The sequence below is a fragment of the Symphalangus syndactylus genome, chromosome 6, assembly GCF_028878055.3.
Source record: "Symphalangus syndactylus isolate Jambi chromosome 6, NHGRI_mSymSyn1-v2.1_pri, whole genome shotgun sequence".
In the NCBI taxonomy this organism is placed as follows: domain Eukaryota; kingdom Metazoa; phylum Chordata; class Mammalia; order Primates; family Hylobatidae; genus Symphalangus; species Symphalangus syndactylus.
In genome coordinates this window covers 82,043,418-82,056,598 of record NC_072428.2, presented here as the reverse complement: position 1 = coordinate 82,056,598, position 13,181 = coordinate 82,043,418, and the positions used below count along the sequence as shown (strand labels likewise).

The 13,181-nt window shown below is 38.4% G+C and overlaps 1 protein-coding gene across 11 annotated transcripts in view; it reads right to left on the bottom strand.

The window, feature by feature from the left end:
• The window catches only part of CEP57 (centrosomal protein 57), a 43,354-nt gene that overhangs the window by 17,217 nt on the left and 12,956 nt on the right, over window positions 1-13,181 (bottom strand). For all 11 annotated transcript variants that reach the window (XM_055283345.1, XM_055283346.1, XM_063642057.1 and 8 more), the window contains 2 exons: window positions 2,407-2,586; window positions 1,927-2,048 (listed from right to left, as the gene is read on the bottom strand). In XM_055283345.1, coding sequence (XP_055139320.1) covers window positions 1,927-2,048; window positions 2,407-2,586 — 302 coding nt within the window. The remainder of the gene's footprint in view (window positions 1-1,926; window positions 2,049-2,406; window positions 2,587-13,181) is intronic.

Here is a 13,181-nt window from a genome sequence, read left to right as displayed (position 1 = left end):
AATTTAAAAAAATTGAGAATTGTTTATAGTGTTCAAAGAGGTAAAAGGAAGGTATTAAAACCACAGAGTAACAGTACATTCAAAGAACAAAACTAAGTGGATGGAAAAAGACCCAAATGAAAATGAAAAATTATAACCACTGAAATAAACGCAATAACATAGTGAAGAGACCTATCACACACAAGAATTAATTACTGAGACATTTTCTCAAATATTGTTGTATGATTGCTCAAATATTTAAGTCTAATTCTCTCCAACGAGAACTGAAAGCTGACTGAGGGTAGAAAGCACATATGGTAAGCCCTCTGTATCTGTGTGTTTTGCATCCATGGATTTGATCAACTGTGGATTGAAAATATATGAGAAAAAACAAAAAAAGATGGTTAAATCTGTACTAAACATACACAGATTCTTATTCTTGACATTATTCTCCAAACAATATAGTATAGCAACTATTTACATAACATTTACGTTGCATTAGGTGTTATAAGTAACACCTAATACAAGAGATAATTTACAGTATATGAGATTGGGTGTAGGTTATATGCAAATACCACACCATTTTATAGGAGACTTGAGCATCCATGGATTTTACTATCCACAGGGGTCTCAGAACCAATTCACTCATGGATACTGAGGGACAACTGCCTAGTATTTTTTTTTTTTCCACTGCAGAGCATCTGGCATGTTAAGTATATAAACATTCAAATTTTGCATAATAGAGTTAAGATGTCTACAAAACTAATGAATGCAAACTCTAGATTCATAAGAGAAAAAGGAGTAAGTTTTAAAAAATATACACAAGGCTGGCCGGGTGTGGTGGCTCATGCCTGTAATTCCAGCACTCTGGGAGGCCAAGGCAGGCGGATCACATGAGGTTGGCAGTTCAAGACCAGCCTGACCAACATGGTGAAACCCCGTCTCTACTAAAAATACAAAATTAGCCGGGTGTGGTGGCATATGCCTGTAATCCCAGCTACTTGGGAGGCTGAGGCAGGAGAATCACTTGAACCCGGGAGGTGGAGGTTGCGGTGAGCTGAGATCACACCGATGCTCTCCAGTCTGGGCAATAAAAGGGAAACTCTGTCTCAAAAAAAAAAAAAAAAAAAAAAAAATATATATATATACACACACACACACACACACACACACACACACACACACACACACAAGGCCAGGGACAGTGGCTCACGCCTGTAATCCCAGAACTTTGGGAGGCCGAGGCGGCCTGATCACTTGAGGCCAGGAGTTTGAGACCAGCCTGGCCACATCTATACTAAATATACACACACAAAAAAGTTAGCTGGGCATCGTGGCATGCACCTGTAATCCCAGCTACTCGGGAGGATGAGGCATGAGAATCACCTGAGCCTAGGAGGTGGAGGTTGCAGTGAACCGAGATCATGCCACTACACTCCAGCCTGGGTGACAGAGTGAGACCCTATTTCCAATCAATTCATCAATCAATATATTTGAGACTGATGTTGAGATATCTTCTCACAAATGTGCAGGTCACCTAAATATGAAGATCTCTGGTGTAAGAAAGCACAAAAATGCTATGCTAAATAACAATTCTGAAGAGTTTTACAACGTCATCTACTATCTCACCTGAGTCATTAAACAAATTTCAGAGATATAGAGGTATATGGTTATTTACACTTTTTATAATGTAGACTCAAAGAAGCTAACATAACTTTCAAACATCTCATAACTGTATTTTTACCATTTAAGTAAAACTCTATGAAACACAACAATAACAACAAAAAAAGCCAATCACATCTTTAGATTTCGTAACTGATGCCAAGAAATTTCAGTCCTGGGCTATAACAGCACTAGTCCTCACCGAAAGAAAAAAAGTCTTTATTCCATTAGTTTTCCGCATAACTAACTGTTCTTGAGTATCAATCTGTGAGGTGCTTTACTTACTTGTTTCTCTAAGACAGATGTCCTCTCCATTTCGGCATGCTTTATCATATTTCGCATGTATTCCAATTGTTTTTCTAATAGATTGCATTTATTTTCTGCAGCTAACAACTGAGATGTCAGTTCTGAAAGGAATACATAAGAAAAGCAGAAATCAACTCACCCATAAAAGAGTTTTAACAAGCTGTTAACAGGAATTGAATCTATTGTGTACACAATAAGAACATCTTCCACAAACCTGGATGCCTTTTCAGATTACCTAAATCATTCTCTTTCTACGTGCTAGTCAAACTGGCCTTGCATTCAATAAATAAATACCATGTATGACAACAACATTTGCTCCTCAAAATGCACCAGAATACAATGCAGTTTTGTAGTACTTGAAGATACCACTATAAAACACTAATGTAGTATTTCTTTTAGAATACTTCATACAGCACAACACTTATTTTGATAGAATTTTAATTTTCTTCATAAACAAACCTTGATTGTGCTTTGATTCCTCATTCTTTGAATTCTCCCTTTCTTGTATCTGTTCATCCAGTACTTTCTTATATTCAATTGTTTCTCTAGATAAGCTTTTCACATTTTCTTCTGCCTGAATCCTCTCAAGTTCCAAGCGTCGAATCTTATCTTGAAGATTCTTAAGAGCAGAAAATATGGCTGCCAAATACAAACACAAACATGGATGCTATAACAGCATATGTGGAGAAAGTATATTAAGAAAGAATAAACTCATCTAAATAAAAAATAAAATTGATGGATGAGTCCAGTGGAGGATCACTCTTTGGGAACAATAAAATGTTAATTATCTCATATTTGTTTTTTAAAAAATCAATTTAAAGACATTGAGTGTGCCGGGTGCAGTGGCTCACACCTGTAATCCCAGCACTTTGGGAGGCTGAGGTGGGTGGATCACCTGAAGTCAGGAGTTCGAGACCAGCCTAACACAGTTGAAACCCTGTCTCTACTAAAAATAAAAAAATTAGGCGAGCGTAGTGGCGGGCGCCTGTAATCCCAGCTACTTGGGAAGCTGAGGCAGGAGAATCGCTTGATCCCGGGTGGGGTGGGGAGTGTGGGGGGGGTGGAGGTTGCAGTGAGCTGAGATCACACCATTGCACTCCAGCCTGGGCGACAGAGTGAGATTCTGTCTCAAAAAAAAAATAATAAATTTTAAAAAAAGACATTGAGTGTTTGAAATGCGCTCAAGTAAAAACCCCATTACTATGGTAAAAAAATTTCAAAGACTTTTATAAAGTGGTAAAAAATTTAGCCAATCATACAAAGTTCACATAACAGTCCTAAAGCACATTACTGTCTTATTAATTAATAATATATTACTTATTAATTAAAATTATTAGTAAATGTATTAGTAACTACTATTAATACATTTTAATAGCAGCACATGTAGAAACCAACTATAGTTACAGTAAAGCACAAAAAAATACTACTTTTAAAATCTGCATTTTAAGTACTTTCTAAACTCCGCTTCAAGTTTGATTATAAAATTATGTTGACTGCAGTAAATGTAGAAGACTGTGAAAAAACACACTGAAAAATAACCAATAATCCTATTACCCAGAGATAATGACTGTCATTTGGTTATTTAAATTTTTTCCTATATGTGTAAAATAAATTGAGACAAAACACATCAAGGTTTTTTCACTTTAGCCTTATTAGTGAGAATTCCCTCAGGCAATCAGTCTTAAAAGATTTTCTAATGATCAATAATTAGAAACTAAAAAGTTAAGTTACTGGGTCAAAGAACAATCATAGCCATTCTAATGAGAAAAATATGCTACTTCTAGTTATTTTCCATTTCCATTAAGGTATAAATCTTTTCATATATATTATTGGCCAATTTTCTCCCTTTCATGAATTTCCTTTACCCATTTTTCTATGGGAAAAAGTTTTCTTCATTTTATTATCTGCCTTTAATTCTAGTTATGACGTACAGATGTTTTGATTTTTCACAGAGGTATACCTAATTCTTTTCCATCATTTTTTTTAAATTACAAGTTCTAGGGTACATGTGCACAACGTGCACGTTTGTTACATATGTATACATGTGCCATGTTGGTAGGCTAGACCCATTAACTTGTCATTTACATTAGGTGTATCTCCTAATACTATCCCTCCCCCCTACCTGCAACCCACGACAGGCCCCGGTGTGTGATGTTCCCCATCCTGTGTCCAAGTGTTCTCATTGTTCAATTCCCACCAATGAGTGAGAACATGTGGTGTCTGGTTTTCTGTACTTGGAATAGTTTGTTCAGAATGATGGTTTCCAGCTTCCTCCATGTCCCTACAAAGGACATGAACTCATCCTTTTTTACAGCTGCATAGTATTCCAATGGTGTATATGTGCCACATTTTCTTAATCCAGTCTTGATGGACATTTGGGTTGGTCCCAAGACTTTGCTATTGTGAATAGTGCCACAATAAACATACGTGTGTATGTGTCTTTATAGCAGCATGATTTATAATCCTTTGGGTATATACCCAGTAATGGGATGGCTGGGTCAAATGGTATTTCTAGTTCTAGATACTTCAGGAATCACCACACTGTCTTCCACAATGGTTGACCTAGTTTACGATCCCGCCAACAGTGTAAAAGTATTCCTATTTCTCCACATCCTCTCAAGCACCTGTTGTTTCCTTTTTAATGATCACTTTAATGGCTTAGGATTGTCTTGGTAATGTGGGCTCTTTTTTGGTTCCATATGAACTTGAAAGTAGTTTTTTCCAATTCTGTGAAGAAAGTCATTGGTAGCTTGATGGGGATGGCACTGAATCTATAAATTACCTTGGGCAGTATGACCATTTTCACGATATTGATTCTTCCTATCCATGAGCATGGAATGTTCTTCCATTTGTTTGTATCCTTTTATTTCATTGGGCAGTCGTTTGTAGTTCTCCTTGAAGGGGTCCTTCGCATCCCTTGTAAGTTGGATTCCTAGGTATTTTATTCTCTTTGAAGCAATTGTGAATGGGAGTTCACTCATGATTTGGCTCTCTGTGTGTCTGTTATTGGTGTGTAAGAATGCTTGTGATTTTTGCACATTGATTTTGTATCCTGAGACTTTGCTGAAGTTGCTTATCAACTTGAGATTTTGGGCTGAGACGATGGGGTTTTCTAAATATACAACCACGTCATCTGCAAACAGGGACAATTTGACTTCCTCTTTTCCTAACTGAATACCCTTTCTTACTCCTGCCTGATTGCCCTGGCCAGAACTTCCAACACTATGTTGAATAGGAATAGTGAGAGAGGGCATCCATGTCTTGTGCCAGTTTTCAAAGGGAATGCTTCCAGTTCTTCCTCATTCAGTATGGTATCGGCTGTGGGTTTGTCATAGATAGCTCTTATTATTTTGAGATACGTCCCATCAATACCTAGTTTATTGAGAGTTTTTAGCATGAAGGGCTGCTGAATTTTGTCGAAGGCCTTTTCTGCATCTACTGAGATAATCATGTGGTTTCTGTCTTTGGTTCTGCTTATATGATGGATTACATTTACTGAGCTGTGTATGTTGAACCAGCCTTGCATCCCAGGGATGAAACCAACTTGATCTTGGTGGATAAGCTTTTTGATGTGGTGCTGGATTCTGTTTGCCAGTATTTTATTGAGGATTTTTGCATCAATGATCATCAGGGATATTGGTGTAAAATTCTCTTTTTCTGTTGTGTCTCTGCCAGGCTTTGGTATCAGGATGATGCTGGCTTCACAAAATGAGTTAGGGAGGATTCTCTCTTTTTCCATTGATTGGAATTGTTTCAGAAGGAATGGTAACAGCTCCTCTTTGTGCCTCTGGTAGAATTCGGCTGTGAATCCGTCTGGTCCTGGACTTTTTTTGGTTGGTAGGCTATTAATTATTGCCTCAATTTCAGAGCCTGTTACTGGTCTATTCAGAGATTCATCTTCTTCCTGGTTTAGTCTTGGGAGGGTGTATGTGTCCAGCAATTTACCCATTTCTTCTAGATTTTCTAGTTTACTTGCATAGAGGTGTTTATAGTATTCTCTGATGGTAGCTTGTATTTCTGTGGGATCGGTAGTGATCGGTATCATTTTTTATTGCATCTATTTGATTCTTCTCTCTTTTCTTCATTCTTAGTCCTGCTAGTGGTCTATCAATTTTGTTGATCTTTTCAAAAAACCAGCTCCTGGATTCACTGATTTTTTGAAGGGTTTTTTGTGTCTCTATCTCCTTCAGTTCTGCTCTGATCTTAGTTATTTCTTGCCTGCTGCTAGCTTTTGAATGTGTTTGCTCTTGCTTTTCTAGTTCTTTTAATTGTGATGTTAGGGTGTCAATTTTAGATCTTTCCTGCCTTCTCTTGTGGGCATTTAGTGCTATAAATTACCCTCTACACAATGCTTTAAATGTGTCCCAGAGATTATGGTATGTTGTGTCTTTGTTCTGGTTGGTTTTAAAGAACATCTTTATTTCTGCCTTCATTTTGTTATGTACCCAATAGTCATTCAGAAGCAGGTTGTTCAGTTTCCATGTAGTTGAGCGGTTTTGAGTGAGTTTCTTAATCCTGAGTTCTAGTTTGATTGCACTGTGGTCTGAGAAACAGTTTGTTATAATTTGTTCTTTTACATTTGCTGAGGAGTGCTTTACTTTCAACTACGTGGTCAATTTTGGAATAAGTGTGATGTGGTGCTGAGAAGAATGTATATTCTGTTGATTTGGGGTGGAGAGTTGTGTAGATGTCTATTAGGTCCACTTGGTGCAGAGCTGAGTTCAATTCCTGGATATCCTTGTTAACTTTCTGTCTTGCTGATCTGTCTAATGTTGACAGTGGGGTGTTAAAGTCTCCCATTATTATTGTGTGGGAGTCTGAGTCTCTTTGTAGGTCTCTAAGGACTTATTTTATGAATCTGGGTGCTCCTGTATTGGGTGCACATATATTTATGATAGTTAGCTGTTGTTGTTGAATTGATCCCTTTACCATTATGTAATGACCTTGTCTCTTTTGATCTAGTCTGTTTTATCAGAGACTAGGATTGCAACCCCTGCGTTTTTTTGTTTTCCATTTGCTTGGCAGATCTTCCTCCATCCCTTCATTTTGAGCCTATATGTGCCCCTGCATGTGAGCTGGGTCTCCTGAATATAGCACACTGATGGGTCTTGACTCTTTTTTTTTTTTTTTTTTTTGAGGCAGAGTCTCGCTGTCGCCCAGGCTGGAGTGCAGTGGTGCGATCTCGGCTCACTGCAGGCTCCGCCCCCCAGGGTTCACGCCATTCTCCTGCCTCAGCCTCCCGAGTAGCTGGGACTACAGGTGCCCACCATCTTGCCCGGCTAATTTTTTGTATTTTTAGTAGAGACGGGGTTTCACTGTGTTAGCCAGGATGGTCTCCATCTCCTGACCTCGTGATCCGCCGGCCTCGGCCTCCCAAAGTGCTGGGATTACAGGTGTGAGCCACTGTGCCCGGCCGGGTCTTGACTCTTTATCCAATTTGCTAGTCTGTGGCTTTTAATTGGGGCATTTAGCCCGTTTACATTTAAGCTTAATATTGTTACATGTGAATTTGATCCTGTCATTATGATGTTAGCTGGTTATTTTGCTCGTTAGTTGATGCAGTTTCTTCCTAGCCTCGATGGTCTTTACAATTTGGCATGTTTTTGCAGTGGCTGGTACCAGTTGTTCCTTTCCATGTTTAGTGGTTCCTTCAGGAGATCTGGTAAGGCCGGCCTGGTGGTGACAAAATCTCTCAACATTTGCTTGTCTGTAAAGGATTTTATTTCTCCTTCACTAATGAAGCTTAGTTTGGCTGGATAGGAAATTCTGGGTTGAAAATTCTTTTAAGAATGTTGAATATTGGCACTCTCTCTCTCCTGGCTTGTAGAGTTTTTGCCGAGATATCTGCTGTTAGTCTGATGGGCTTCCCTTTGTGGGTAACCTGACCTTTCTCTCTGGCTGCCCTTAATATTTTTTCCTTCAACTTTGGTGAATCTGACAATTATGTGTCTTGGAGTTGCTCTTCTCGAGGAGTATCTTTGTGGCATTCTCTGTATTTCCTGAATTTGAATGTTGGCCTGCCTTGCTAGATTGGGGAAGTTCTCCTGGACAATATCTTGAAGAATGTTTCCCAACTTGGTTCCATTCTCCCCGTCACTTTCAGGTACACCAATCAGAGGTAGATTTGGTCTTTTCTCATAGTCCCATATTTCTTGGAGGCTTTGTTCATTTCTTTTTACTCTTTTTTTCTCTAAACTTCTCTTCTTACTTCATTTCATTCATTTGATCTTCAATCACTGATACCCTTACTTCCACTTGATCAAATCGGCTACTGAGGCTTGTGCATGTGTCATGTAGTTTTCATGCCACGGTTTTCAGCTCCATCAGGTCATTTAAGGTCTTCTCTACGCTGTTTATTCTAGTTAGCCATTCGTCTAATCTTTTTTCAAGGTTTTTAAGCTTCTTTGCAATGGGTTCAAACATCTTCCTTTAGGTCGGAGAAGTTTGTTATCACTGATCGTCTGAAGCCTTCTTCTCTCAACTCATCAAAGTCATTCTCCGTCAAACTTTGTTCTGTTGCTGGCAAGGAGCTGCGTTCCTTTGGAGGAGAAGAGGTGCTCTGATTTTTAGAATTTTCATCTTTTCTGCTTTGGTTTCTCCACATCTTTGTGGTTTTATCTACCTTTGGTCTGATGATGGTGACATGCAGATGGGGTTTTGGTGTGGATGCCCTTTCTGTTAGCTAGTTTTCCTTCTAACATTCAGGACCCTCAGCTGCAGGTCTGTTGGAGTTTGCTGGAGGTCCACTCCAGACCGCTTGCCTGGGTATCACCAATGGAGGCTGCAGAACAGCAAATATTGCAGAATGACAAATGTTGCTGCCTGATCCTTCCTCTGGATTCTTAGTCTCAGAAGGGCACCCGGCCATATGAGGTGTCAGTTGGCCTCTACTGGGAGGTATCTCCCAGTTAGGCTACTCAGGGGGTCAGGAGGAGGCACTCTGTCCGTTCTTAGATCTCCAACTCCGTGCTGGGAGAACCACTACTCTCTTCAAAGCTGTCAGACAGGATCGTTTAAGTCTGCAGAAGTTTCTGCTGCCTTTGTTCAGCTATGATCCACCCCCAGAGGTGAGTCTACAGAGGCAGGCAGGCCTCTTTGAGCTGCGGTGGGCTCCACCCAGTTCGAGCTTCCAGGCTGCTTTACCTACTCAAGCCACAGCAATGGCAGATGCCCCTCCCCCAGCCTCGCTGCAGCCTTCCAGTTGGATCTCAGACTGCTGTGCTAGCAGTGAGTGAGGCTCCATGGGCGTGGGACCCTCAGAGCCAGGCACAGGATATAATCTCCTGGCGTGCCGTTTGCTAAGACCATTGGTAAGGCACAGTATTAGGGTGGGAGTGTCCTGATTTTCCAGGTACTGTGTGTCAAGGCTTCCCTTGGCTAGGAAAGGGAATGCCCCAACCCCTTGTGCTTCCTGGGTGAGACAATGCCCTGCCCTGCTTCAGCTCACACTCCATGGACTGCACCCACTGTCTGACACACCCCAGTGAGATGAACCCAGTATCTCAGTTGGAAATGCAGACATCACCCGTCTTCTGCGTCACTCACTCTGGGAGCTGTAGACTGGAGCTCTTCCTACTCAGCCATCTTGGAACTGGACCAAGTTGTTCTTTATTTCTCTATTAATTATACCCAGCTTACTTCCAAAAAGAACTTAAAGAAAATGAACATTAAGACTAGGGTTTTTTCTCAAATATCTTACAGATTACAGGATGGTTCTTTTGAATTCTGAAAAGTAAGCTGGTTTTGCAGTCACTTTTATGATTGGGTCAGAAGTCATCAGTGCTTTAACAACACAGTCTTGGGTGTGGTGTTTCCTCCCATCATGTTTTCTTTCTTTATATACTTACAAAGTTCTTCCCAACCTCGAGATCAGATAAACTTTGTATTTTTTTAATTATATTTACAGTTTCATATGTTTACATTTGTTAAGTCACAGAAAAAGTGTTTTTTGTATTGAAAGAAAAACTTTAAATGTCAAATTGATCATACACTAAATTCACACATATATATATATTAGATACCGTAACTCTTTGTTACGTACACACCCTAAGACAGTTTCAGATCTTTCTTCTATTCTGGATTCCTTAATATTAGGGAATTAGTGCCAGTATTTCAATTACTAAAATTTCATAAACATTGATTCTATCAGTCACCTATATTATATAAATCTTAAAACATTTCCAACTGATTATTTAGAATCATTTTGTCTAAACACTAATTTAAACTATACACTAGGTAGGCAGAGCTGCCGTCTTTTAAGAATTGAGTCCTCTTACTCAACCCAAAGTACTCTTGTCCATTTATTAACATAATTTATTCCTTCACCAAATTTTTCAGTGCCTAGGATATTACAGGTCTCAAATAGGAGACTAATGTATTTTATTGAAGTCAGCTTATTCTTGCTGGTATGCAATGAGACTACAATGTAACTAGAAAAAATGCAGACATGAAACAGACACACACACAGGTAGAAACCTGAAAAATCAACTGAAAAGACACTCAGAACTAAAACAGAAGAAGCCTAAATATAAGATTAATAATAAAGGGAACAATTCTTTTATATACCTGCAATAATCAGATAAATACAAAAGAAAAATAAAATTTTAAATGTCCTTTAATATCCATTGAGTTTTCTTAACCTCTTCTGAACCAGAGGCAAATTTACTAAAGACTTCGTGATATCAAATATTTTTTGCACTCCTTCATTAAATTATACCCAACAGTACACAATTTTGCTAATATTTTATTTCTGCACTTATATTTATTATTGAAACTGGCTGAACATTTCATTTTTGTTCTTTACGTCAGCAACTGTAGTATCACAGGGATATGCTGGGGTGTGCGCTTTCCTTTTACGTATTCTTGAATGGCTTACATATCCCTGTTTAAATGTGTAATGTTTGTTTTCTTTTTCAAAAAATTACTGAATAAATGCAGGGGATAATTTAGAAAACACATGATTGAAAAGGAAGAAAATCACACCCATAATCTTACCATCTAGGTGTAGTAATTATAAACATTTTATTGAAATTCTATAGATTTTAAAAATGCTTTTATAGGTGAGACTGCCCTTTACTATGTCATATTTATTTATATATGAGCACACTTTAAATGCAATTTATATTAAGCATTTTCATTAACATTGTATAGCTCTCATTATGTATTCAAGTCTTCACATATGCACCTCAGTGAGCACATACAATTGGCTTGAGTTGACTTATCAGAGGTGACTTTTTTTATCCACAGTCTCTTCCTGAGACCACAGGCTGCAGTGTTCCAGTTCTGCTTTGACAACTCATCACGCCCAGCTTTTCAAAGTATTCCAGAAGTTGCCTCATGGGCGCCTAGAGCTTTGTTCTCCAGTCCCTACCCACATTTAAAATTCCATCATCTCTGCTACTGTACCCCAACACTTAAGGCTTATACCTAATGCCAAGACTCCTAATACTGTCCCTAAGGTTTTTGGCTTTAGTTCCATCCTTATTGTCCTGGCTTGAAACTCATTTTATTTCTGTACTTGGGTATTTCTCCTTCTCACTTTTAAACTAGGTATTATTTGTTTTTATTTAGTATTACATGCAGCTGCTATTCGTCTATACTATCTGTTTGACAGTAGTACTGCCATCCATCGTTTTTATTTGTATGGTAGTAAACACCTTTGTCAGCTATTTATTTTTTAAGTTTCATTTTATTTCAGGTTTTACTTAAAAAGCATATATTGACTTTTGAGTTGACATAATCACGTGTCATACCTGATAAATTTCATATTTTTCATTATATTTTATATTTCCTAATTTTGTTTCCTGGAATTTTTCTTATATTTTGCTATATGAAGTATAGCACACATCTTTGGAACTGTTTGCCTGACTTATATATCTCTTTTTCTGGGAGTTTCCCCTTACCTCAACATGGCTATATCTTTACTATCTTTTGACAAATCTGACTAACTGATCCACAAGGGACACACACTGAAACCCAGATAATGCTTGTCTTCTTGGGACTTTTGTCCAAAACGTCAAAGCCAGAACTGGTTCAACTTAAAACTCAGTAATTTTTAGTAATGTTTCCTGCTAGGCAAAAAAAAAGCTCTTTTGTAGCTAGAAAAAATGAAACTAGTTACAAGCTGAAAAAAAAAAGATGGAAAGTGCTAGCCATGTTTGAGTCCCTAATGTTCTTCAAGTCCACCTGGGTCTATTTATCGCTTGGGACATTTCTGTCATTAACATAAACACGGGTTTATGTTGTAGATTAAGGGGCAGGGGGACCCATATCTGTAATATGCATCTTTGATTTCTCCAATATTGCTGTCTTGGTAGTTCTCCACCTTTCTGACTTTTCCTACTTTTTAGTTTACTGTTTAAATGGTGGTATTTTCCAAAGCTCTTTTCTCCCTCTACTTTCTTTTTCTGGAGAAACCCCTCTATACTCATAGGCTTCATCCACTACTGTATCCTTGATGATGCCTGAGTTCATTAGTGTAGTGTTCTCTATTATACTTGACCTTTTCATTTTCATTTGCTTAGTATTCATCTCCATCTAATTCACAGGCATCTCAAATTTGATACAGCCAAAATCATATCAATTCCTCTAAGTATGCTTTTTTTCTGTCATCTGTCCTAATCATACCGCTAATCATCTACACTAGAAATCTTAGACTCAAAGATTTCTCCATCTTCCTCATTCCCCACAACAAAATATGCATAAATCTTTCCTTAATCAGTCTCCTGTTCTGTCTTGTTGCTTCAGTTTAGACTTCCTTCTGATGTAAACCTCAGTCCATCAAGCATACAGACCACATACGATGTGTGAAGCACTCTGCAAGGTGTGAAGACCGTCTTTGGCCTCAAGGAGCTATCATCCAGATTCTGGAACAAACGCTACTATCTACATTCTTCTCACACCTGGTAAAAAAGTATTTACATGAACAAAATACTACTCTGGACATACTCATATCCTTGATTACAGTGGTTCTCAAAATGTGGGGCATAGGCACATTGAGGGCAGGGCTCATGAGGCCTTTCCCAGGGCCTGTGAGGTCAACACTATTTTCATACTACTATTAATAGTAAGACTTCGCCTTTTTCACTGTGTTGAAGTTTGCCAACGATCACGCAAAAGCAATGTTGGGTAAAATTCCTAATTTTAGCTCAAATCAAGTTAGTAACACTAAACAACTATTTTAGGCATTGTATTCTTCACTGTCATAAATTCCCAGTAACAAAAAACTAAGCCAC